Source organism: Dendrobates tinctorius, unplaced genomic scaffold (genome assembly GCF_039654945.1).
Source record: "Dendrobates tinctorius isolate UK_male_01 unplaced genomic scaffold, ASM3965494v1 ptg000156l, whole genome shotgun sequence".
Lineage (NCBI taxonomy): Eukaryota > Metazoa > Chordata > Amphibia > Anura > Dendrobatidae > Dendrobates > Dendrobates tinctorius.
The window spans coordinates 6,419,858-6,443,716 of record NW_027361823.1 but is presented as its reverse complement, the minus strand read 5'-3'; the positions used below and the strand labels follow the sequence as shown (position 1 = coordinate 6,443,716).

General features: G+C 44.7%; 1 protein-coding gene and 1 long non-coding RNA gene across 4 annotated transcripts in view; one reads left to right on the top strand and one right to left on the bottom strand.

Moving 5' to 3' along the window:
• Positions 1 to 1,957, top strand: part of FAS (Fas cell surface death receptor) — an 86,101-nt gene extending 84,144 nt beyond the window's left edge. For 2 of the 3 annotated variants that reach the window (XM_073548188.1, XM_073548190.1), the window contains exon 10: positions 542 to 1,957. In XM_073548188.1, the coding sequence (XP_073404289.1) occupies positions 542 to 837 (296 nt within the window). In that variant the 3' untranslated portion in view covers positions 838 to 1,957. The remainder of the gene's footprint in view (positions 1 to 541) is intronic. The other variant, XM_073548189.1, reaches the window with a different exon arrangement.
• The window catches only part of LOC141051298 (uncharacterized), a 145,127-nt gene that overhangs the window by 44,347 nt on the left and 76,921 nt on the right, over positions 1 to 23,859 (bottom strand). The gene's annotated exons all lie outside the window — the stretch shown is intronic.

Below are 23,859 nucleotides of genomic sequence, written 5' to 3'. Positions count from 1 at the left end.
CCAGTTGTCTTCCTCTATGAAGAGGCTATTTGCAGCTCTAAGATAATTGTGCAACAGCAAGTCACAGACAAGTTGCCCATACTGTGTGTTTTTTATTGCCCGACTATTCTGAGAACTGCTGTCACCCAACACTGTGTAGCCCTAGCCTTAAGTTTCCAGTGCTGATGAGAAAAACGTTGATAGATCAGTGCAGTGGTTCTTATTGATTGATCTGCACGGCAGAAACCAGTTTGCTGCCCGTGTATACTGTATGAGGAGTTAAATGATTGCACTAAGTGGGACCTCCTGCTTTGACACATAGTGTATGTCCTGAGAAGGAAGAAAAAGAAACACCAGGGGGCGACATAACAGGCACGCAACAGAAATATCTAGAAACAAGGCGATTTTTAAAACTATTCCAACTGCGAAAATGTTATGATCTATGTAACATAAGAAAAAAAATACTTCATTGTAGGTCTTAAAGTGTGAAATTGTACATTTTAAATTGTGATTAATTTTTCGTAAGCGTCTGTCCATTTAAAATATGTGTTTTCAATTTTAGATATTGATTTGACTAATCATTTACGGGACTTCGCAGATATTATTCCTTTTACTACTCTACGTAATCTCCTTCCGAAACTTGGAATAACAGAGATAGAATTTGAGACTATTCAACGTAATAACCCAAATGACAATGAAGAGCAAAAATTTCAACTGCTGAGAAGTTGGTATCAAGGACATGGGAGGAGTGGAGCGTTTCAAGAGCTTATCATGAAACTTCAAGAAGCTTCAAGACAACAGACTGTCGAAGCGCTAATAGATAAAGCTAGAGCCCAGCTGCAGCAAAGTCAAGCTTAATCCTTATTTTATTTTTGTTATCCATAAAAGACTTCTAATTAACTGTGTATTGTCATGAGGAGAAAGCACTATGAATATCAGAATGTAGTGAAGACAACCTGACTTGAAAGATGGCAGTCTCATTGTTATGCGGATAGCCATCAGTTCTTATCATGTAGTATTATATGGGGTTCATGGGCCGGGTCCATCAGAGCAGGAGCTCACCTTAGTATGTGGCAGAACACTTCTGAACATCTGTTCTCAGTGCACTGCCTATGCACAGCAGCCAGTCTGAACAAGGAGAGTTACAGAACAAATCAACAGGGAGTCATAATGCAGCAGCCTGAGTCGCTGATGATGCACGGAGATTATCTCAGTCTACCTCAGCCTGCCATAGACAATGCAGATAAGCTTCTGTCATTTACCTTGGGGCTAAAGCACAAAACACAATGAGCAGCCAATAATTTAAAAAAGTAATAACAGAACTTTAGCTATAGTAACCAAGGCACCAGATATAGAACTTGAGGAGGAAAGTCACACTTAGATGCAGGAACATTGATCCATTATGTCGGGAATAGCAGTTTGATGACTTTCTGATATCTAGCACTTCTCTACCATAGGGTGCTATTATCCATACCTTTAATTATTGCTAGTTATGCTGTTCTGTTCTTTCTTTTCTTGTTTTTAGGTAACAGGTCCATGCCTTTTTACCCAATTAATTCCACTTACATCACTGACTTTATATATTAGAGTTTATTCTTCGCCCAAGAGTAAGCATTTTCTTTCTTCAGATTGCATTGTATTGTATAAGTTATTAGACGGGTTGATTTTGATGAGGAAAGCCATTTTTTAGCCATACATTGTTTGTAAGGTGGCTGCTTGAGGATAATGTAGTGTTACATAATGGCTATTACAGGACAGCACCCTGGATGATAAGAGACTTCATAAAAGGGACCCATATTCTCTGATAGGGCTTCTAAACAGGGGTGCTCCTAAACAGGTGTGTATATAAGTGAAGCGCCCCACTCAGGTGACAGGCTGAGTCTGAGGACGTCTATAATGTATGTAAAATACAAGTGTGTGTTTACAGAAATACAGCATGTAAATTGAATAAAATAAAGCATCAATGGATATACAGTAACTACTCATTAAGTGGAATATACCTTTTATATAATTGCAGAAAGTAGGGAAACACCTGAGGGGAGAAGAGATGAGTTACACCAAAACTCCTCCTCAAATGATCAGACACTAGTGTTTTAAATGACACATGATAGGTGAGAGCCGTATTACAGAATTTGAACTGGATTTTTCTAGATTTAGATAATGAAAACCTTTCTTAAGGATATAAAGAGAGTTACTAAAGTTTTAAATGTCAAATTTTTGGGTGTTCAAAATTTGAGAATCTGATTGCAGCTCTCATGGCAGCTGAAAGTACATAGTGTACAGAGCCTGAACAGAAGAGTGCCGTACACTGTGCGGTAGCTGTTCTCAGGTACTGCAGAATAGCTCCCATTCACTTAAAGGGAAGGTGCCATAAAAAAAAAAATTTCAGCAATTGAAAAAAAATGTTTAAATTTTAGTAAAAAATACTATCATTTGTTCATAATTTAGTAACATATGAAAAATAAATTTAAAAGATTAGGCATTTCCACTTTTAAACACTAGGGGGAGCAGCTACTGAAATTTGACAAAAACCTAGTGTACAACTAGCTTACATTACCACACTGCAGTAAATATGGGCTAAGTCTGCTGACTTTGGTGTGATGTCACTCCTCTCCTCCCCTTCTGTGTGTTTGCTAAGGGATAAGAGAGGATAACATTTAAGAACACAGTGCGGAGCCATTTTGTTGGTGACTGAAAAGATATACTGACAAGTAGACAGTCACCGAGGATGGCAGGCAGCAAGGATTCTGTGAGATATATGGGGGAGGGAGCAGGGTGACAGCAGCACAGAGTTTTTCAGGAGAGCACAGTGCTTGTCTATGTGGGTCACAGATGGAGATATATAGGGGAAGGAGCAGGGTGACAGCAGCACATAGTATTTCAGGAGAGCAGTGTGCTGGTCTATGGGAGGTCACAGAAGGAGATATATGGTGGAGGGAGCAGGGTGACAGGAGCACAGAGTATTTCAGGAGAGCAGTGGGTTTCTGAGGAATCGCTCTTGTCTAACCAATCTAATTAGTTTTTATGAAGAGGTAAGCTATAGACTGGATCAAGGTGAGTCATTGGACGTGGTATATCTTGATTTTTCCAAAGCGTTGGTTATTGTGCCGCACAAGAGGTTGATACACAAAATGAGAATGCTGGGTCTGAGGGAAATGTGTGTAAATGGGTAAGTAACTGGCTTAGTGATAGAAAGTGGTTATAAATGGTATATTCGCTAACTGGGTCGCTGTGACCAGTGGGGTACCGCAGGGGACGGTGTTGGGTCATATTCTCTTCAATATATTAACGATCTGGTAGAAGGTTTACACAGTAAAATATCGATATTTGCAGATGATACAAAACTATGTAAAGCAGTCAATGCAAGAGAATATAAAATTCTGCTACAGATGGATCTAGATAAGTTGGAAACATGGGCTGAAAGGTGACAGATGCGGTTTAACAATGATAAATTTAAGGTTATACACATGGGAAGAAGGAATCAATATCACCATTACACACTGAACGGGAAATCACTGGGTAAATCTGACATGGAAAAGGACTTGGGGATCCTAGTTAATGATAAACTTATCTGGAGCAGCCAGTGCCAGGCAAACAGGATCATGGGGTGCATTAAAAGACGTCTGCATACACATGATGAGAGCATTATACTGCCTGTGTACAAATCCCTGGTTAGACCGCACAGGGAGTAAGTTTTGGGCACCGGTGCTAGGAAGGATATAATGGAACTAGAGCGAGTACAAAGGAGGGAAACAAAATTAATAAATGGGACAGGGGAACTACAATACCCAGAGAGATTCGCAAAATTAGGATTATTTCGTCTAGAAAAGACGACTGAGGGGCGATCTAATAACCATGTATAAGTATATAAGGCGACAATACAAATATCTCTCCGAGGATCTGTTTATACCAAGGAAGGTGACAATCACAAGGGGGCATTCTCTGCGTCTGGAGGAGAGGATGTTTTTCCACCAACATAGAAGAAGATTCTTTACTGTTAGGGTAGTGAGAATCTGGAATTCCTTGCCTGAGGAGGTGGTGATGGCGAACTCAGTTGAGGGGTTCAAGAGAGACCTGGATGTCTTCCTGGAGCGTAACAATATTGTATCTTACAGTGATTAGGTTCTTTAGAGGGACGTGGATCTGGGGATTTATTCTGACGGAATATAGGCTGAACTGGATGGACAAATATCTTTTTTCGGCCTTAATAACTGTGTTACTATGTCAATACATCAGTGTCCAGAAGTGTGTAAGGACATTCCATTTCTCCCCTGTCCTATATAACATTTTTCACACCTGCCAAATTCAGCCTGTGATACAGCGGTGTGATATACACTGGACCTGACACAATACATCAGTGTCCAGAAGTGTGTAAGGACATTCCATTTCTCCCCTCTCCTATATAACATTTTTCACACCTGCCAAATTCAGCCTGTGATACAGTGGTGTGATATTCACTGGGCCTGACACAATACATCAGTGTCCAGAAGTGGTAGGAGAATTAAATTCTCCCCTGTCCTATATACACCTTGTACCTTGTTTTACAGTTCCATATAGTTGGTGGATTTTTGGGTACATTTTTTAAAAAAATGAGGAAGTGTGGTGGAAGAGGCCGTGTTAGTGGGCGAGGATTGCCAGCTGGTAATGATGGTGTTGGTCGTGGATCTGCTGGTAGTGGCAAAAGCAAAATAACACCTAATACAGGAGGTGTTGAGCCTGTGTCATCGTCTGGCTCCACAAGGCCTCGAAGGCTCCCTTTTCTGGGAGTAGGTAAACCGCTTTTAAAGCCGGAGCTTCAGGAACAAGTTTTGGCCTACATTGCTGACTCTGCCTCCAGCTCTATCGCCTCTTCTTCTGAACTTTTAAAAAATAAAAGCACTGAGTCGTCTTTGGAGGCTCATGGTCATGAACCACACCTTTTTTTGTGTCCTTCACCCCAACCAAAATTGAAGGATGCATCAGGCCACACTACAGATTACTCCATGGAGCTGTTTTCACATACAATGCCTGAGTTATCAAGTGAAATGGTGAATTACCCAGGCCAAGATGAATCTGACATGGAGTGCACTGATGCACAGCCACTGATAGATGATTTTGCTGGTACATTCACTCAGAGCACGACATTGTCCTCGCAGTGTACCGAGCCAGATTCTGACCCTGATGAAACTCTGGTGCCCCTTCCCGCATACTATACCACCGTACACGGTGACACAGAGGAAGGTGCACATGACATTGAAGAGGAGGTGATGGATGACCCAGTTGTTGACCCAGATTGGCATCCATTAGGGGAAGAGGGTGCCACTGCCAATAGCTCAGAAAAGGAGGAGGAGCATCCGCAGCAGGCATCGACATTGCAACAGCTGTTATCTGGCAGGCACGGAGCAGTCCTAAAACGGGTTACAAAAAGCCAAAGAGTTGCTGGACTGCTTGGCCAGACGGTCAAAATAGCACAGCGTGCAAGGAAGCAAAATGTCTTCCATAGTAGGAAGAGTGCAGTGTGGCACTTTTTTGAACAAAATCCTAATGATCTGGCAAAGGTTATCTGTAAGAAGTGCACAAAGACCTTTAGCCGAGGGAAAAATCTGAAAAATTTGAATACCAGTTGCATGCTTACACATTTAACCACCATGCACTTGCAAGCATGGACGGAACACCAAACCTCAAGTACCACATGTGCAAATGCTCCCAAAGAAGGTAGTCAGCAACGCTACATTGTTTCCCCCACTGTAAGCCCACCGATTAGCACAGCAGCAAATATTGAGGTGTCGTTGCAAGGCCAAAGCTGTCAGGGAATCACAATGTTATATCAACGAACGACTGAATCTAGGCCATCAGAACACCAACTCCATCACCATCATCAACCCTCTCTCAGTCCGCCCTGTCCACCGCTAGTTCCACCATAGGCAGCTCTCAAGTCCAGCTCACCCTGGCAGAGACTATGAGTAGGACAAGAAAGTACTCATCCTCTCATCCACGTACACTGGGTTTGAATGCCCACATTGCCAAACTAATCTCGTTAGAGATGATACCCTATCGGTTGGTGGAAAGTGCAGCTTTCCGCAAACTCATGGCCTACGCAGTACCACGCTATGAACTACCCAGTCGCCACTTTTCTCGCAAAGCCATCCCAGCCCTCCACCTTCATGTGAAGGACCGCATTGTCCATGCACTCAAGCAGTCAGTGAGTGGAAAGGTGCACCTCACAACTGATGCATGGTCCAGTAGGCATGGCCAGGGCTGTTACGTGTCCATCACTGCGCACTGGGTTAATGTGGTGGATGCAGGGTCCACAGGGGACAGCGGTGGTGGGACAGTGCTGCCTAGCCCACGGTATAGGAAACAGTTGGCTGTTGGTGTTCGACCCTCCTACTCCTCCAGAAGCGAAAGCTCGTCCCCAGAGCGCAGTCGCAGCAGCACTCCATCCGCAGCTGCCAGTGTTGCACACGAGGCGTCCCCCTATCGATCAGCTAGTGGAAAGCGTCAGCAGGCGGTGTTGAAGATGATGTGTTTGGACGACAGACACACCGCGGACGTACTGGCCGACTACTTTCAGCAACAAACTCAGCCATGGCTAGGCAGTTTACATCTTGAGGCAGGCAAGGTAGTTAGTGATAACAGCCGTAATTTTGTGGCAGCCATTGCCCTTTCAACACTCAGACACATACCTTGCTTTGCTCACACCTTGAACCTGGTGGTGCAGTGCTTCCTCAATAATTATCCGGAGTTAACAGGCCTGCTCCAGAAGGTTCGAAAACTGTGCTCGCACATCCGCCGGTCGCCCGTACACTCCAGTCGTATGCAGAAGCTGCAGCGATTGCTACACCTTCCCAAGCACCGGCTAATTATCGACGTTACAACAAGGTGGAACTCCACCCTGCACATGGTTGAGCGGCTGTGCGAACAGGCAGGCCGTAACGCATTTGTGGGAGGATACCCGGACAGGCACTTTGAGCCCAGACATGGAGTTGACAGGTGTGCAGTGGTCAAAGCTGAAAGACCTCTGTAAAGTCCTTCAGTGTTTTGAGGAATGCACACGACTGGTAAGCTCAGACGACACCATCATAAGCATGAGCATCCCACTTATGCGTCTGCTCATGCAAACTTTGACGCACATTAAGGAGCAGGCGTCTGCAGACGAGGTTGAAGAGGAGGAGGGAATCATTGATGACAGTCAGCCATTGTCTGCTCCGGGACCTCTCCTGGACGAGGTGGAGGAAGAAGAGGAAGAGGAGGAGGGTGATGATGGGGATGATTATTTAGGGGAGGAGGATGCTTCTCGTGTGTCCAGAGAAAATGTTGGTGTGGCAAGGTCTGGTACAGGGTTTGTGCATGACTGGAGGGATGTGGATTTGCCAGAAAGTGCTCCTCCACCCAGCAGTCGCACTACATCATTGACACCGGGAACATTGACATGTGGGCCAGATTATGCCTTGCAGATCCTAAAAAGGGACCCCCGCATTGCCAAAATGATGAACAATGACGACTACTGGTTGGCCAGCATCCTGGATCCACGCTATAAAGGCAAATTCCAAAACATCATGCCATAGGAGAACCTTGACCTAATATTGGCTAACAAACAAGCAACTCTGGTAAACAGGTTGGTTGAGGCATTCCCAGCACACAGCAGCGGTGATGGTTCTCACACGAGCCATATGGGCAGGGGGCAGCTTGGAAGAGGTGTTCGTGGTGCACACATCAGAAGTGGCGTTGGAGACGGGTTTCATGACCATGTTGTGGACTGATTTCTCAAGTCCCGCTCACACGACTGGTAATACTGCATCGATGGAAAGTGACAGGAGACAGCACTTGTCAACTATAGTTACAAATTACTTTTCCTCCCATGTCGATGTTCTCCCGCACAGGTCATTCCCCTTTGACTATTGGGCCGCTAAACTGGACACCTGGCCTGAATTGGCACAATATGCGTTACAGGAGCTCGCTTGCCCAGCTGCAAGTGTGCTATCGGAAAGAGTATTCAGTGCAGCTGGATCAATCCTGACAGAAAAAAGGACCCGTCTGTCGACCCAAAATGTGGATGATCTAACCTTCATTAAAATGAACCATGCATGGGTATCCAAGGATTTTGTCCCACCTTCCCCTGATGACACATAGGATGACAGCAAAATGGCTTGCTTTGGTCCTCCTCTTCCTGGGACTTGACCAATTTCGCCTTTTGCATCAGCTGACTGTCCAACATCAACATATGCCACTTTGTAAATCTCCCTAACTGGGTTGCCTCCCCCCTCCCCCATGGCCGGGGTCACCACCTAGCGCACGCAACCGTGCGAGTGCCGTTGCCCTGGACAGGTGGTTAGGCCGACTCTTGGGCGCGGGCACTGGCACAGGGTCCCTCATAGTGCAATCAAGTGTCTCTGACGGTGGTGGTGCACACCTGCCGTCAGACACACCGCAGTACTATGAGGGGCCCAGTGCCAGTACCGACGCCCACGAGTGGGCCCCCCCTTGCTTGAGCAGGGCCCCAGCATTTGCAATCTTTACCTCTTCCTGCTCCTCCGCTGTGTAGTCTGGGCTGTCAAATCCATACTGGGCCTGACACCGTCTGAGCCTGCCTCCTGATCTATAGACATATATTTTTAATGTGTAAACTATGCTATCCATACATGTTATCCGGTGATACGGTACCCTTTCTCACCTTTGTGCAATCTTGTGTAATCCATACTGGGCCTGAGAACGGCTGGCGAGCTGTTAAGCAAGCTACAGCACCTGTGGTTTGCACATGTAAGTTTTTCATTTTTTCAGGAATGACGGTTAGGCCTAATTCTGGAACTGCTGTTGACCTGCACTTACTGAGAAATCATCATTCGCGGGTAATTGTAATCCCAGATCCCAATCACTAATGATGTTCAGCGGGTTATCCACACCTGTAAGCGACACACGCTGGCCCTTTCAGTGTAGCGCACATGCAGCCACGGACATGTAAAGGCATGACACACCAGTTATTGGCCAATCTCACGTGCCAGAGCCTCGCGTGTCCCTCTAGTAAGCGGGACACGGACCGCGGGGGCATGACGGAGTCTCGTTTGTTAACGGAATTAAGCTTGCAATGTGTGCATCTTTTCGGTTGCTGGATGGTTGAGGTTGCCCGTGTTGAGTCAAATTACGCCGCAGGCTCCACTCCTGGTGGTGCCCTTCTGGACATTCCTTTAAGGTTCAGCTTTGCAACCAAACACTTTGCCTTCATGGACGCTGTTTGGAGGGTCGTGACTCGTGGGAATAATGCCGCCCAATCAGTTAACCTGCTAGAGAGATCCTTCGTTGCTCCCAAGCATGACCTCACACTCCCTAGGAGGAAGGTAATGCCACTGTGGCGACCGTACTCCGGGGGGGCGCCACAAGTGCACTGATGCCCAGCCACTGCTCGATGATTCTGCTGGTACATTGACCCAGACCACTACATTCCCCTCGCACTCTACACAGCCTGAATCTGACCCTGATGAAACTCAGGTTACCCTTCCCATATACAGTTCCATCTTACACGGTGACAAAGAGGAAGCTGCAGATGAAAGTGCAGGATCGGCCCACCCGCTGTCAGATACACCGCCGTACTATCAGGGGCCCTGTGCCAGAGCCGTCGCCAATGAGTGGGCCCCCCCTGCTTGCTCAGGATCACAGCACTTGCAAGGTTGAAATACCTCTCCCTGCTCCACCGCCATGACGTCTTCCGCGTTTCCTGACAGTGATATTCTGATCAGAGAGCGCAATGACATCACGTCTGTACGTCCTCTGCCTAAACAGCCAAGTGCAGTGAGATGGAAGATGGGGACGACGAGGAGTCCAGACTAGTACAGGGATTTCCTAGCGAGGAGACTTATTTCATTGTTTTCAATGTTGGGACAGCAATTTTTGGGGAGCACTATACTCTGGAGAATGATAGCTGGGGCCCACCATACACTGGAACATTGCAAAGGTGGACATCAGACACTGGAGCAGCATTTACAGGGCCCATTATACACTAGAGCATTAGAAATGGGGCCCATTATGTTTGGAGCATTATTTGGGCCCATAAGACAGTGGAGCTTCATCCATGGGGACCAACATATACTGTAGCATTATGTGGAGCTCATCATATACTGTTTCAAACATTATATGGGACCAATGATTCTGTATGGAGAAATAGATGAGCCTCATTACTCTGTATAGCGCACTATGCGGTGGCCATAATACTGTATGGAGTAATATACTGTCCGTTTTTGGAGCTATAGGAGAATTTAAAATGGATATCAGTCATGAGATGTAAAAAGTGAAGTATTTTTCATTGTAGTATACCACTATTTCTCTGCCGTATCGGAGCATCATGAGTTGTGTTATGTGTTAAAGGGGCGCTCTTTGACTCAGGGCACATGAAAACCTGGATCCAGCCCTACCCCCCCACAACTTTAGCCAAATAACCCCCATTTTTCAGTGCGTAACTAGTATTATGAAGTAAATAAAGGGTGACAAGCTTCAGTAATAAGAATTGATGCTTTTGGCATTCAAATGGGCACTGTAAGTTTGTTTCCTGTCCTCCTCTCACTGCCGACTTTTCTTCCCCATTGACTTACATTGGGTTTCGTGTTTCAGTCGGACCCCCGACTTTTCCCTATAGTCGGGTTTCGCGAAACCCAACTCGACCCGAAAAAAGGCAGTCGCTCATCTCTAGTCGGGACTACCAGAAGTGCAGGCTCAATCAATTTCTGAGCCACCTCCTCCCCGGATGTCTATGCCTCAGCCACAGCCTTCCCCAACCAGATATCGGCCTCCACAGGTCCAATTTTTGGAGCAGACTGCACCTGTCCAATATGGCCACTTTATCAGACCCACTGTTGGAGGCTGGTCCCAACAGGGGTATGGTCGACATGGCCATATTGGGGGGAATGAACCAATTGGGCACGCATCTAGCCAGTAGTACACACCACCATACCCATCTTACCCCTACTATAATCCCCAACAGGAGCCTGCCATAGTTCACCATCCTGCATTTGGCATCACACCGGGTGACATTGAGGTTGACCAACAAGCAAGGCAGACCACACAAGCATGACTCCCGCCATCACCACCCCCAACCTACCATAACTTGTAGGCTATTTTTTTGTTTTGTTTATTTTTTTGGTTTTGTAATTTTTTTTTTTTTATCTTTGTCGGTTACATGTAATATAGGCCAACTTTGATATTGCCAATATGCCAAATGGCTAAAATATGGTAAATGGGAGAGAAATTTTTTTTTTTTTAGAATTAAAAAAGTTAATTCAATATGAATCTTTGGTGATGTAATGACGTGCTAGGTGATGTGTTGCTTTACCTATTTCACACATTATTGCACAAACAAAACACACTTTGCAAACATTATTTTTAACAACAAAAAAATCAAAAATCACAACATAGAAACTGCATTGTCTTGCCATGGACTAGATCCCTCTGGTGAAAATAATTTGAAAACGCATCCGCACTTTTAGTCCAGAGGGCTGACGACGTGGATGAATTACATGTGTAATAGGCCTGACAATACTTGTCAACGCAACTTCATCACCATCATATGAGGAGCAGTCATGGATTCTGGTGAAGTTGTGAAGTATCACACAGGCTTTAATCACCTCATTCACATTTCCTTCACTATGTTGAATGGCTGACTGCAGGACCTGCCATTTGGCACAAAGAATGCCAAATAATATAATAATAATCTTTATTTTTATATAGCGCTAACATATTCCGAAGCGCTTTACTCACATTATCATCGCTGTTCCCGATGGGGCTCACAATCTAAAATCCCTATCAGTATGTTTTTTGTAATGTGGGAGGAAACCGGAGTACCCAGAGGAAACCCACACTAACACGCGGAGTACATACTCCTTGCAGATGTTGTCCTTGGTGGGATATGAACCCAGGACTCCAGCACTGCAAGGCTGCAGTGCTAACCACTGAGCCACCATGCTGCCCTGTTCAAAAGGCACACTCCACCAGTTGTCCTGCGCGGGATAGGCGTAAATTAAATATTCTGCGCCGGTGGTCCAAGGCTCTGCCTGGATAGGATCTCATGAGGTTGCGTGTTAGTTGAAAGGCCTCATCTGCAAACATCACATAAGGCACCACTTCCATAGTGGACCCTGGTAGCTGACATGGGGGTGGGATGTCCAAATCATTATTGTACAGCCTCAAACCCATAATGGAAGAATTGAGGACTCTGGAGTCTCAAGTTCTTCCATAGGGCCCAATATCTACAATTATAAACCTGTAGGCACTGTCGACCAGGGCCAACAACACTACAGAAAAAACTTTAAAATATTGGGACCCTGAGTTTGGCGGCTTACGCACATGAATGTGCTTGCCATCCAGAGCGCCAATACAGTTGTGAAACTGGCACGTTTCCTTAAACCCACGGGCTATATGGAGCCAATGTTCCATTTTTGGCTCAGGCGTGAGTGATTGCTGTAGTCGGGACCACATTTCCAAGCACGTAGAACGTACAATGCCTTTTGATGGTGGATTTTCCAATTAAGAATTCAAGATGCAGTGCCGCATAGGAAAGGCCAGTTGAAAGGAATCTATAAGGGAAGATACAACATTAAAAACAATTAAAACCTATGCTGCCATACACATGTTTAGTCCTTCCTAAAATTTAGGCCCAATAGCTAAGAAGCTCTGCCTAGAAAAAAAAAACATGCAAGGCCTTTGCTTCTACTAAAAGCAGCATATAACGTCAAAGGACAGATGTGGGAGTAAAAATAATAAAACATGGAAAAAAATGAATTGATGAAAGGAAGCATTAAATTTAAAACAAGGAGAACACATCATCAACAGAGAGGATGAAGACATACCATAATGTAAGTAAAATGCGCTTCTCTGCCGAAACACACTTGCGCATCTTGGTTTCCTTAAAGGTGATCCCAGGGCGCATAATCTCCATAAGAATATCAAATGTGGGCATGCTTATCTGACAATACTGGTAGACCTTGTCAGGATGGCTACGTAGAGAAGCATATAGACGGTGGAAATGCCCTTTAGTCAGTCGTTGCCTCAAAAGCGAATGTACCCACATTCGTCTCCGCCTCCTCGTATCCACAATCACTGGGTATGGCTCCCCAAAACATCGAGACATAACCCAGTGTAAAAGAACTCGCTCAGTAGTGTTGAAAGTAAGCCTGTCTGACATGCTGGACATAAAGCAGAAGTACCACAACACAAGCACAGACTCTAATACAAAGCTTGGAGGCTGTCACCTGTTGTAGAGCCAATAAATAGGGTTGCTGATTTTGATTTTAATTAATTTCAGGCCTAGAAACCATTATATGTCCATTTTGCGAGGTTGCGATAAAATCACGCCTTACGGATGTCACACGGATACTTACGGTAGATGCGAGGAAATTGCATCCTTGCAAATGGATTACATAGGGATCACTGTTCATGAAACATTGCTGCAAATCTTGTCTGTCAAAATTGGACCGATTTTTTTTTTTTTTTTAATTTTTTTTTTATACGGTAAGTGTGACTCCAGCCAAAGGCAGATATCCGCGCATGAGGGATCCAAGTAGAGTTACCATAGATGACGAATGTATGGTCATTTTAAAATACTTAAACTGGCTTACCTTACATATTTTCCCACAACTTGTATTATTGGAGTGAGGGGAAAGAGTGATCTAAATTGTATTAAAATATTGTCTTTACAAAATTTGCGTACAATGTGACATTGATCTGCATAGATGTACATTGCATATCTATTGAAATCCAAGAGTTGAGACAAAATATTTTAGTATATAAGGAGTACTTGGTGTTGATGTTTCTCTTTAAATAACACACACACTGGCTTTTAATGACAGAGTGATTCTCCTCTCCCTCCTCTTAGGGAATGCTTATTGTTCAGGATTACTTTTTTTTTAGTAAACGCAACACGCTTTATTTTTACAAAAGTTTCTTAACCCTTTACCAACATATGATGAACTGGTGCACGATATGGCGGCTCCTTGACTTTGAGGGCCCACATTTTTCCTGGCAGATGATGACTTTGTTATAAAGTCTGTTGTGAGTTCATTTTCCCCTTCACCATTGAGGTCTGATGAACTCCTTCTGGTGAAGGAAGGTAGTGAGGCTGATTACCAAGCACCTGAGCAGGGAGATGATGACTGGGTGACGGGTATTGCTGACTGGATATAAGGCAGCCGAAGCCCTTCTGCCTTGCTGGTGATTTCTCTGATGGATTCTAGGAGATCAGTCTGATTCCTGCTCCTCAAAAGCTAAGTTTTCTGCTCTGCTTTTTGCATTTGTGTTTTGGTTTTGTTTTGCCTTGTTTTTTTCAGATTTCTGCCATTCCCTGCTGGGGGTGAGCTGAATTCCTTTTTGTCTTTTGCTCTATCTTCAGAAAATACCTGAGTTCTGATATAGTCTTTTTGAAGCCTAGCGTCTTCAGGGCTTTTTTCCCTATCAGTCTGTTGGCTCATTTTTTGCGGATTGCAGACAGCAGCTTTTCTATCCTGTCCTATTTAGTTAGCTTGGGCCCCATCATTTGCTCAGCCTATCTTTCTATCTGTGTTAGTGTTTCTTCATGTTGCTTCACCGTCATTATATGTTGGGGGCTGCCTATTGCTTTGGGGTCTGCTCTGGGGCAGTTTAGATTTCGCTTTCTGTCTTTAGGCTATTTAGTTCTCCGGCTGTGATCGAGGGGTCTAGGGCACCGTAGGAACCCCCCACGGCTACTGCTAGTTGTTGATAGGTTCAGGGGTCTGCAATCCGATAGCTGCCAACTTTTCTGGTTTTCTGGACTTAGCTAGTATTTCTGTTTTTGCCTCCTACGGTGACTCTTTCATAACAGAATCACCAGCCATACCGCAGATCCTAGGGTACTCAATAGCAGGAAAGAATTGTAAAAAAAAAAAAGAAAAAAAGGTGTGTATATTTTTTCCTCTATATCTCTGAGGCTGTAGGGGGAATTTTTTTTTTCTCTCAATGGAGATAAAGCAATTGTCTGATCGTGTGGAGCAACTCGCTGTGGAACTGCGGGGAATTTCCACCTACCTTGCTCATTCACATGCTGCTGAACCAAAGATCCCTACTCCTGATGTGTTTTTGGGGATCGGTCTAAGTTTTTGACTTTCAAAAATAATTGTAAATTATTTTTTGCCTTGAAGCCTAAGTCGTCAGGGAGCTCCGCGCAGCAGGTTAAAATTGTCATCTCTTTGCTGTGTGGCAATCCCCAGGATTGGGCGTTTTCTTTGAAACCAGATGATCCTATTCTGACTAATGTGAACGCATTTTTTCAAGCCTTGGGGTTGTTGTATGATGAACCTAATGCTATTGATCAGGCTGAAAAGACCCTGTTGGCATTGAGCCAGGGTCGAGATTCTGCAGAATTGTACTGTCAAAAATTCCGAAAGTGGGCGGTCCTTACTACCTGGAATGATAATGCCTTGGCAGCTCTCTTTCGGAAGGGTTTGTCAGAAGCCGTAAAAGATACTATGGTGGGATTTCCTGTTCCCTCTGGTCTTGACGATTCTATGTCATTAGCCATTCAGGTTGATCGGCGTTTACGTGAACGCAGGACTGCACGAGAGGTGTTGCCACCTGTTGAACAAGTGTCTGAACCTATGCAATGTGATAGAGTTTTGTCCAGGGAGCAACGTCAGGAGTTCAGAAGTCGTAATAAGCTGTGTCTTTTTTGTGGAGATGCCTCGCATATTATTTCTGTCTGTCCTAAACGAGAGAAACGTTTTGCACACACGTTTTCTGTGGGTGGTGTTCAACCTAAGTTTCTGTGGGTGGTCTTCAACCTAAGTTTCTTCTGGCAATTACTCTGATCTGCTCCCTGTCCACATTTTCCGCCAAGGCTTTTGTGAATTCGGAAGCAGCCCTGAACCTAATGGACTTGGATTTTGCTAAACGTTGTGGATTTCCTATGACACCTCTGCAGACGCCTATCCCTTTGAGGGGGATTGATGCTACTCCTTTGGCGAAAAATAAACCTCAGTTTTGGACCCAGGTGGTAATGCGGGTCGCCCCAGACCATCAAGAAAATTGCAGATTTTTGGTGTTGCATTATTTGCATGATACCATTGTTCTGGGGTTTCCCTGGTTGCAAATTCATAATCCAGTTTTGGATTGGAAATCTGTGTCTGTGGTGAGTTGGGGTTGTCGGTGTGCCCTTAGTGAGGCTCCGGTTTTTTCCACCTCTCCTCAGTCGCATGATGTTCCTGACTATTTGGCGGACTTTTATGATGTATTTAGTGAGAATGAGTCTGCGTCTTTGCCTCCTCATAGGAGTTATGACAGTGCAATTGAACTGAGCCCGGGGTGTAAATTTCCCAAGGGTCGGCTCTTCAATTTATCTGTACCCGAGCACGAGGCTATGCGATCCTATTTTAAGGAGGCGTTGGAGAAGGGCCATATTAGACCATCCTCTTCACCCTTAGGTGCTGTTTTTTTTTTTGTGGCCAAAAAGGATGGTTCATTAAGGCCTTGTATTGATTATCGTGCCCTCAACAAAATTACTATTAAATATCAGTATCCGTTACCCCTGATTTCGGATCTATTCTCCAGATTTAAAGGTGCTTGCCGGTTTACCAAGCTTGACCTCAGGGGGGCGTATAATCTTATCCGCATTAAGCATGGGGATGAATGGAAGACGGCGTTTAATACTCCGGAGGGACATTTTGAGTACCTGGTGATGCCTTTTGGGCTCACTAATGCCCCTTCTGTCTTCCAGTACTTCATGAACGACATTTTCCGAGACTTTGTGGATACATTTTTGATTATCTATCTGGATGATATTTTGATCTTCTCCAAGGATTGGGATTCTCTTGTGGAACATGTTCGGACTGTGTTCCGGATCTTGAGGGAGAATTCCCTGTATGTCAAAGGATCGAAATGCCTCTTTGGGGTACAGAGGATTTCATTTTTGGGATTTATTTTGTCTCCGTCAACTATTGAAATGGACCCGGCCAAGGTACAGGCCATTTATGATTCGGTTCAGCCCACTTCTTTGAAGGTCCTCCAGAAGTTTTTGGGTTTTGCTAATTTTTATCGGAAATTTATAGCAAAATTTTCTAGTATTGCCAAGCCATTGACTGATCTGACTAAGAAGGGTGCTGATGTGTTGAATTGATCTCCGGAGGCTGTTTCTTCCTTTCAGCAGCTGAAGCGAAGATTCACTTCTGCCCCGGTTTTGCGTCAACCTGATGTCTCACTCCCGTTCCAGGTAGAGGTGGACGCTTCTGAGATTGGTGCAGGAGCTGTTTTGTCCCAAAAGGATCCTGTAACATCTAAAATGAATCCCTGTGCTTTCTTTTCCCGAAAGTTCTCCCCATCTGAACGTAACTATGATGTGGGAAATCGGGAACTGTTAGCCATGAAATGGGCCTTTGAGGAGTGGAGACATTGGTTGGAGGGAGCTAAACATGAAGTCGTGGTCCTCACTGACCACAAGAATTTGATTTACCTGGAGTCGGCCAAACGCTTGAACCCTAGACAGGCTAGGTGGGCCTTGTTTTTTACACGTTTTGATTTTGTGGTCTCTTTTCTTCCTGGCACTAAGAATGTCAAGGCAGACGCTCTCTCCAGGAGCTTCTTTGCTGATTCTCCTGTGGTGACCAAGCCTGCTACCATCTTAGGCGAAGGGGTAGTTCTTTCTGCCATCTCGCCCGATTTGAGACGTGCTCTGGAAGAGTTCCAGGAGGACAAACCTGAGCGTTGTCCCAGTGGAAAGTTGTATGTTCCTGACCAGTGGAAGAAGAGAGTGATGTCTGAAGTTCATTGCTCTGCATTGGCTGGTCATCCAGGTATTTTTGGTACTAGAGATCTGGTGAGTTGGTCTTTTTGGTGGCCCGCCTTGTCTCGTGATGTCAGGAATTTTGTGCAGTCCTGTGGGACTTGCTCCCAGTCTAAACCTTGTTCTCGCTCTAGTGGGTTGTTGATGCCTTTGCCGGTCACCAGGAGGCCATGGACCCATATTTCAATGGATTTCATCTCTGATATGCCTGTCTCTCAGAGAATGACTGTTATTTGGGTGATTTGTGATAGGTTCTCTAAGATGGTTCATCTTGTACCACTCCCTAAGTTGCCATCTTCCTCTGAGTTGGTGCCCCAGTTTTTGCAACAGGTGGTTCGCTTGCACGGGATTCCTGAGAACATTGTATCTGACAGAGGAGTTCAGTTTGTGTCTAGATTTTGGAGGACTTTCTGTTCCAAGCTGGGAATTCAGTTGTCCTTCTCCTCTGCTTTTCACCTTCAGACCAATGGGCAGACGGAGAGAACAAACCAGACCTTGGAGTCGTATTTGAGATGTTTTATTTCCGCTGATCAGGATGATTGGGTTTCATTTTTGCTCTTGGCCGAATTTGCTTTAAATAATAGAGCTAGTTCTGCCACTTTGATGTCACCTTTTTTTTGTAACTTTGGGTTTCATCCTCGATTTTCTTCAGGGCAGGTGGAGCCTTCTGCCTGCCCAGGTGTTGACACTGTGTGGTGGAGAGAATGCACCAGATCTGGGACCAAGTGGTGGATAAGTTGTCTCTCTCCCAGGAAAAGGCCCAGCGGTTTTCCCACCGACATAGGACCATTGGTCCCCAGTTTAAGGTGGGTGATATGGTTTGGTTATCATCAAAAAATATCGCTATGAAGGTGGCTTCTCCTAAGTTTAAACCTAGATTTATTGGACCTTACAAGATTTTGGAGATTATTAATCCGGTCTCTTTTCGGTTGGCTCTTCCTGTCACATTTAAAATCCATAATGTGTTTCATAAGTCCTTGTTGAAGAGGTTTGTTGAACCAGTAGTTCCTGGGGTGGCACCTCCGGACCCTGTATTGGTTGAAGGTAACATGGAATATGAGGTAGAGAAGATACTGGATTCCCGTCTGGCTAGACGGAGACTCCAGTATTTGGTTAAGTGGAAGGGTTATGGTCAGGAGGATAATTCCTGGGTCTCTGCCTCTGATATTCATGCCAAAAGATTGGTGCGTGCCTTTCATCGGGCTCACCCTGGTCGCCCTGGTGGCGTGGATGAGGCTTTGGTGACCCCTCCTCAAGGGGGAGGTACTGTTGTGAGTTCATTTTCCCCTTCACCATAGAGGTCTGATGAACTCCCTCTTCTGGTGAAGGAAGGTAGTGAGGCTGATTACCAAGCACCTGAGCAGGGAGATGATGACTGGGTGACGGGAACTGCTGACTGGATATAAGGCAGCCGACGCCCTTCTGCCTTGCGGGTGATTTTTCTGAGGGATTCTAGGAGACCAGTCTGATTCCTGCTCCTCAAAAGCTAAGTTTTCTGCTCTGCTTTTTGCATTTGTGTTTTGGTTTTGTTTTGCCTTGTTTTTTCTGATTTCTGCCATTCCCTGCTGGGGGTGAGCTGAATTCCTTTTTGTGTTTTGCTCTGTCTTCAGAAAATACCTGAGTTCTGATATAGTCTTTTTGAAGCCTAGCGTCTTCAGGGCTTTTTTCCCTATCAGTCTGTTGGCTCATTTTTTGATAGGGTTTTTGCGGATTGCAGACAGCAGCTTTTCTATCCGGTCCTATTTAGTTAGCTTGGGCCCCATCATTTGCTCAGCCTTTCTTTCTATCTGTGTTAGTGTATTTTCATCTTGCCTCACCGTCATTATATGTTGGGGGCTGCCTATTGCTTTGGGGGTCTGCTCTGGGGCAGTTTAGATTTCGCTTTCTGTCTTTAGGCTATTTAGTTCTCCGGCTGTGATCGAGGGGTCTAGGGCACTGTAGGAACCCCCCACGGCTACTGCTAGTTGTTGTTGATAGGTTCAGGGGTCTGCAATCCGATAGCTGCCAACTTCTGGTTTTCTGGACTTAGCTAGTATTTCTGTTTTTGCCTCCTACGGTGACTCTTTCATAACAAAAGTCATCAAATGCCTCTAGCAGCCGCAGGTTAAGCGGAGCTCCGCCCACTGCTGTTAACATGTTAAATGGCACTGTAAATATCTGACAGCGGCATTTAACATGCACCAGCAGGGGTGTGTGCCATTCCATACATCCTTCGACGCACCCATGACATGTTCATGGGTGCCGTTGGGTTACCAGAACAGCCAGGGGTCTGCTGAAGACCCCTTTGCCTGTCATTACTGTACTCCTGTGACACCGTGATTTTCTCTATACATAGCAGTACTGATGCCCTGCTATGTATGGTACAAAATGTTTAAAAAATATGAAAAAAATAATAATATAAAAGGTCAACTCACCACCCTTTTCCTTAATTAGAAATTAAGAAAAATATTTTATAAATTACTCATGTTTGGTATCGCGGAGTTCGTAAAAGTGTGATCCATCAAAATATAAAAAAGAAAATCAGATTGGTAATGAAAAAATAATTTAAACACCAGGATTGTTTTTTTTTAGCTGCCACAATAGCTTAAAAAAGTAATAACAGGCGATTACAACATCATATCTACCTTAAAATTATATTAAAAAAATCATTGACTAAGGGAGCAAAAAACAAGATCTCATACAGTCCCATATCCCGAAAATTGAAAGCATTGCTCTTTTATTTTGTATTTCATCGCATTTAAAAAAGATGTTCCTGCTTTCCAGTACATCAGTTGATGAAATGCAGTTTAGAAGAATGCAATTCAGAAGTACTACTCGTTGAGCAAAAAAAAACCTCTCACAGGGCTATGTAGAAATCGCAGGAATGTGGAATGTCGTCACAGACAGGAGGCAGATCGAGAGTTAACAGGTTTATTAACAACACGCATACTCCGCGCAGGGAGTAGAAGTTTACGGGAGAGTGTCAGGGACAAGGGCTGAACTGGGAGCTTGGAAGGGGTAGGGCAGGAACAAATGATAGTTCGATAGGAAGACAAAAAGGCAAAAACACTCATCAGTCTGTAGTCTTCTTGATTGCAGCGTTCTCCAATGCTGGCACCGACAACAGCGGCATGTGACGTCTCGGAGATGTCTGTAGAGAACAAGGTTCCAATCCATGGAGTGGGTGAAGAGGATGTGAGGAGCTCCCGCACTCACTAACGCCAAACACTGTGCTCAGTCTAGTACGAGAAGCCGCCGGAACTAGGCTTCGCTCTGCGGTGTATACAGGTACTTGGCTAAGTGGCTCTGGCCTAGTCACCTGCTTCTCACTGTGCCGCACGCACGTTACAGTCTCTGGTTTAAACTGCAAGTCACCTCCTGACTCGGAGGTTAGCGGGGGATTGGCAGTCTGTCGTCCACCTTCTGTGGACTTGTTTGAAGAGTATCTATCAAGTCGGCCTGCTCTCACGAGATGCTCTGGTTTCACAGCCGACACTGCACCCGACTGTCCGCTTAGCTTTCCCGCCTGGACTCTCTCCCTTTTCCCGCGCGCAGACCTTTTTAATATGGCCCCGCCTAAAGCAGTCACATGCAAGGGTCAGTCCTTGTCTAAAAATCTTCCAAAAAACCACAAAAAATATTTTTAGGATAAAGGCAAAAAGAAAACCAAGGTAGCAACAAGAAAGTGACCCTTAAAACTTTACTTTTATTCAATAATTAAAACCTGGACAATCCCAGTTCGTAGGGGACAGGGTGATAATTAACACAAACACTAGACAAAGAATAGTAAATACTCAGGGCCACTACACTCGCCCTAATAGGCCCTAACAGGTCCCTTCCTGGCCGCGGAGGTTGGCACCCTAGTTGACGATGTGGCGCCCCCGCTCAACGTCGGTGACCCTATAACACCCTGAAAAACCCTAGTCCACGACGAGGATACACAGAAAAAACAAACACTCAATAAACCCCCGAAAATAACCCCTGGTGGAGAGACTATATATCGTCTCTTAAGGTGTAAACTTGTCTCGTAGTAGGATCGTTGTCATATAAGCCCACCCTAATTTTATCTCATAGTAAAAAATGCTTTGTATTGCAGCTTTCAATGACTTATCTCGTAGTAAAAAAGGCTTATGCTGCATACAGTGACAGACCGAATATAACCCCAAAAAGAAAAAACGTTTACACAGGAAAAATGCAAGATGCAACCACAATAATGCACAATCAATGCACTTCAGATAGATAACCACAGAAAATCCACCAGATGGAAATTAATGGCATAATGACATATAAATGGCATAAAAACGCTGATTAAACATAAGTAATGGACATAATAGTCCTAAATGTAAACGGGGACGGCAGTGAAGGCACTCCCTAAATTGCAGGGTGCCCTAATAACCAGAAAAACATTTTGCCATCCATCAGTCTGTCAGCGTTAAAAAACATTGATACTTATCAGCCAGTCATATTTACCGCGTCCCAGTTGTGACGTCACTTCCGGTGACGCGCCGTGGTCACGTGTAATACAGGCGATCATTTCAGTGGAGAGCATTCCAAATCCCTCCCCCATGTGACAACATGACCGTCACTTCCGCAATGATCACACATAGTGGGGGAAGAATTTTAGTGGGCAACTTCCTGCCTCCCATCCACCGTGCACCAGCGGCACCGTCACTTCCGGTCGCATACACCGGAGAACGAGCTCCTAATACAGCGTGTCCTGAACTCCCGGAAGTGCTTCAGAGATAGGGGCGGAACTTCCAAAGAACATGTTGTTTATGTTCCGGTTCATTAATTGGAAGATTAACCTCCGCTACCATTCACTAACGAAATGCAATAATGGAAATATCACAGATTTATGTAAATCTCCCTTATATATAGTCATAATAGACAGGGATCATAATATAGCATTAATCTTCACAAAAAACGTTTTTACCCCTAAAAGAGACACCTCTATGTATCCAGAGAAAATTTTTTAACAAGATAATATCAAGAAACAATGTCATAGCTCAAGACAATGAGCACAGAAAGATAACATACTGGGTCCATCGAGTACCATCCTATAAGAAACTAGTAAAATTCAACTGCTCATTTAGGCCATTAGGGCTTTGCGATTCAAGCCAGAAAATCCAACGCGTCTCCCGTTGTAAGATTTTCTTATCCCAATCCCCCTGTCTTGCCACGGGTTGAACTCTCTCAATGACATGGAATCCAATCTGCTTCTCATCACCACCGTGAACAAGGTTAACATGACGTGCTAATTGGGGTATCCCTCTTATGCCTAATATCCCCCAGATGTTCACCAATACGTATACGGAGCTCACATTTAGTTTTACCCACGTAATCTAGGGAACAGGAACACGTACTTAAGGAGACAACTCCTACAGTTTTGCAGTTGGCAAATGAGTTCATCTTATATGTTCTTTTCGTGTGAGCACTGGTAAATGTTTTCGAGGGTATAACATACTTGCAGAAACTACAGTGTCCACATCTGAACGTTCCAACCTGCCTATTTTGTAACCATGTTCCCTCCTTCTTGTGTGGTTCAAGATGACTCTTTACCACTATGTCCCTAATAGATTTACCCCTTCTATAAGTCACTGAGGGTTTAGAAGAAATCATCTCCCTAATATCCTGGTCAGTCCTAAGTATAGCCCAATGCTTTTTCAAAATCTCCATTACTCTCCCTGACTGATCATCAAGCGTACCTATTAACCTAATCAGGTTATCAGGGTCTTTCTTCACTCTTGGGATCAACAATGATGATCTCCTAGTCTTTCTGGCCAATTTGTAAGCTGGCTGAATGATATTAGTAGGGTGACCCCTGTCCCTAAATCTACCCCACAGATCACCTGACTGTTCCTCAAAGTCACCCCAGTCGGAGCAATTCCTCCTCAATCTGAGAAACTGCCCCCTGGGAATACCACGTTTCGGGGGGGAGGGTGATGACTCTCCCACCTTAGAAGACTATTTGTTGATGTGGGTTTTCGGTACAGGGATGTTTTCAGGGATCCATCTTTTGCGACAGATATTGTGGTATCCAAAAAGGTAATGCTGTCTCCCCCAATCTCATGTGTAAAAAACAAGTCCATCTCATTAGTGTTCAAATAGTCCACAAAAGACTTGAAAGATTCTCTGCCACCTGCCCATAGGAC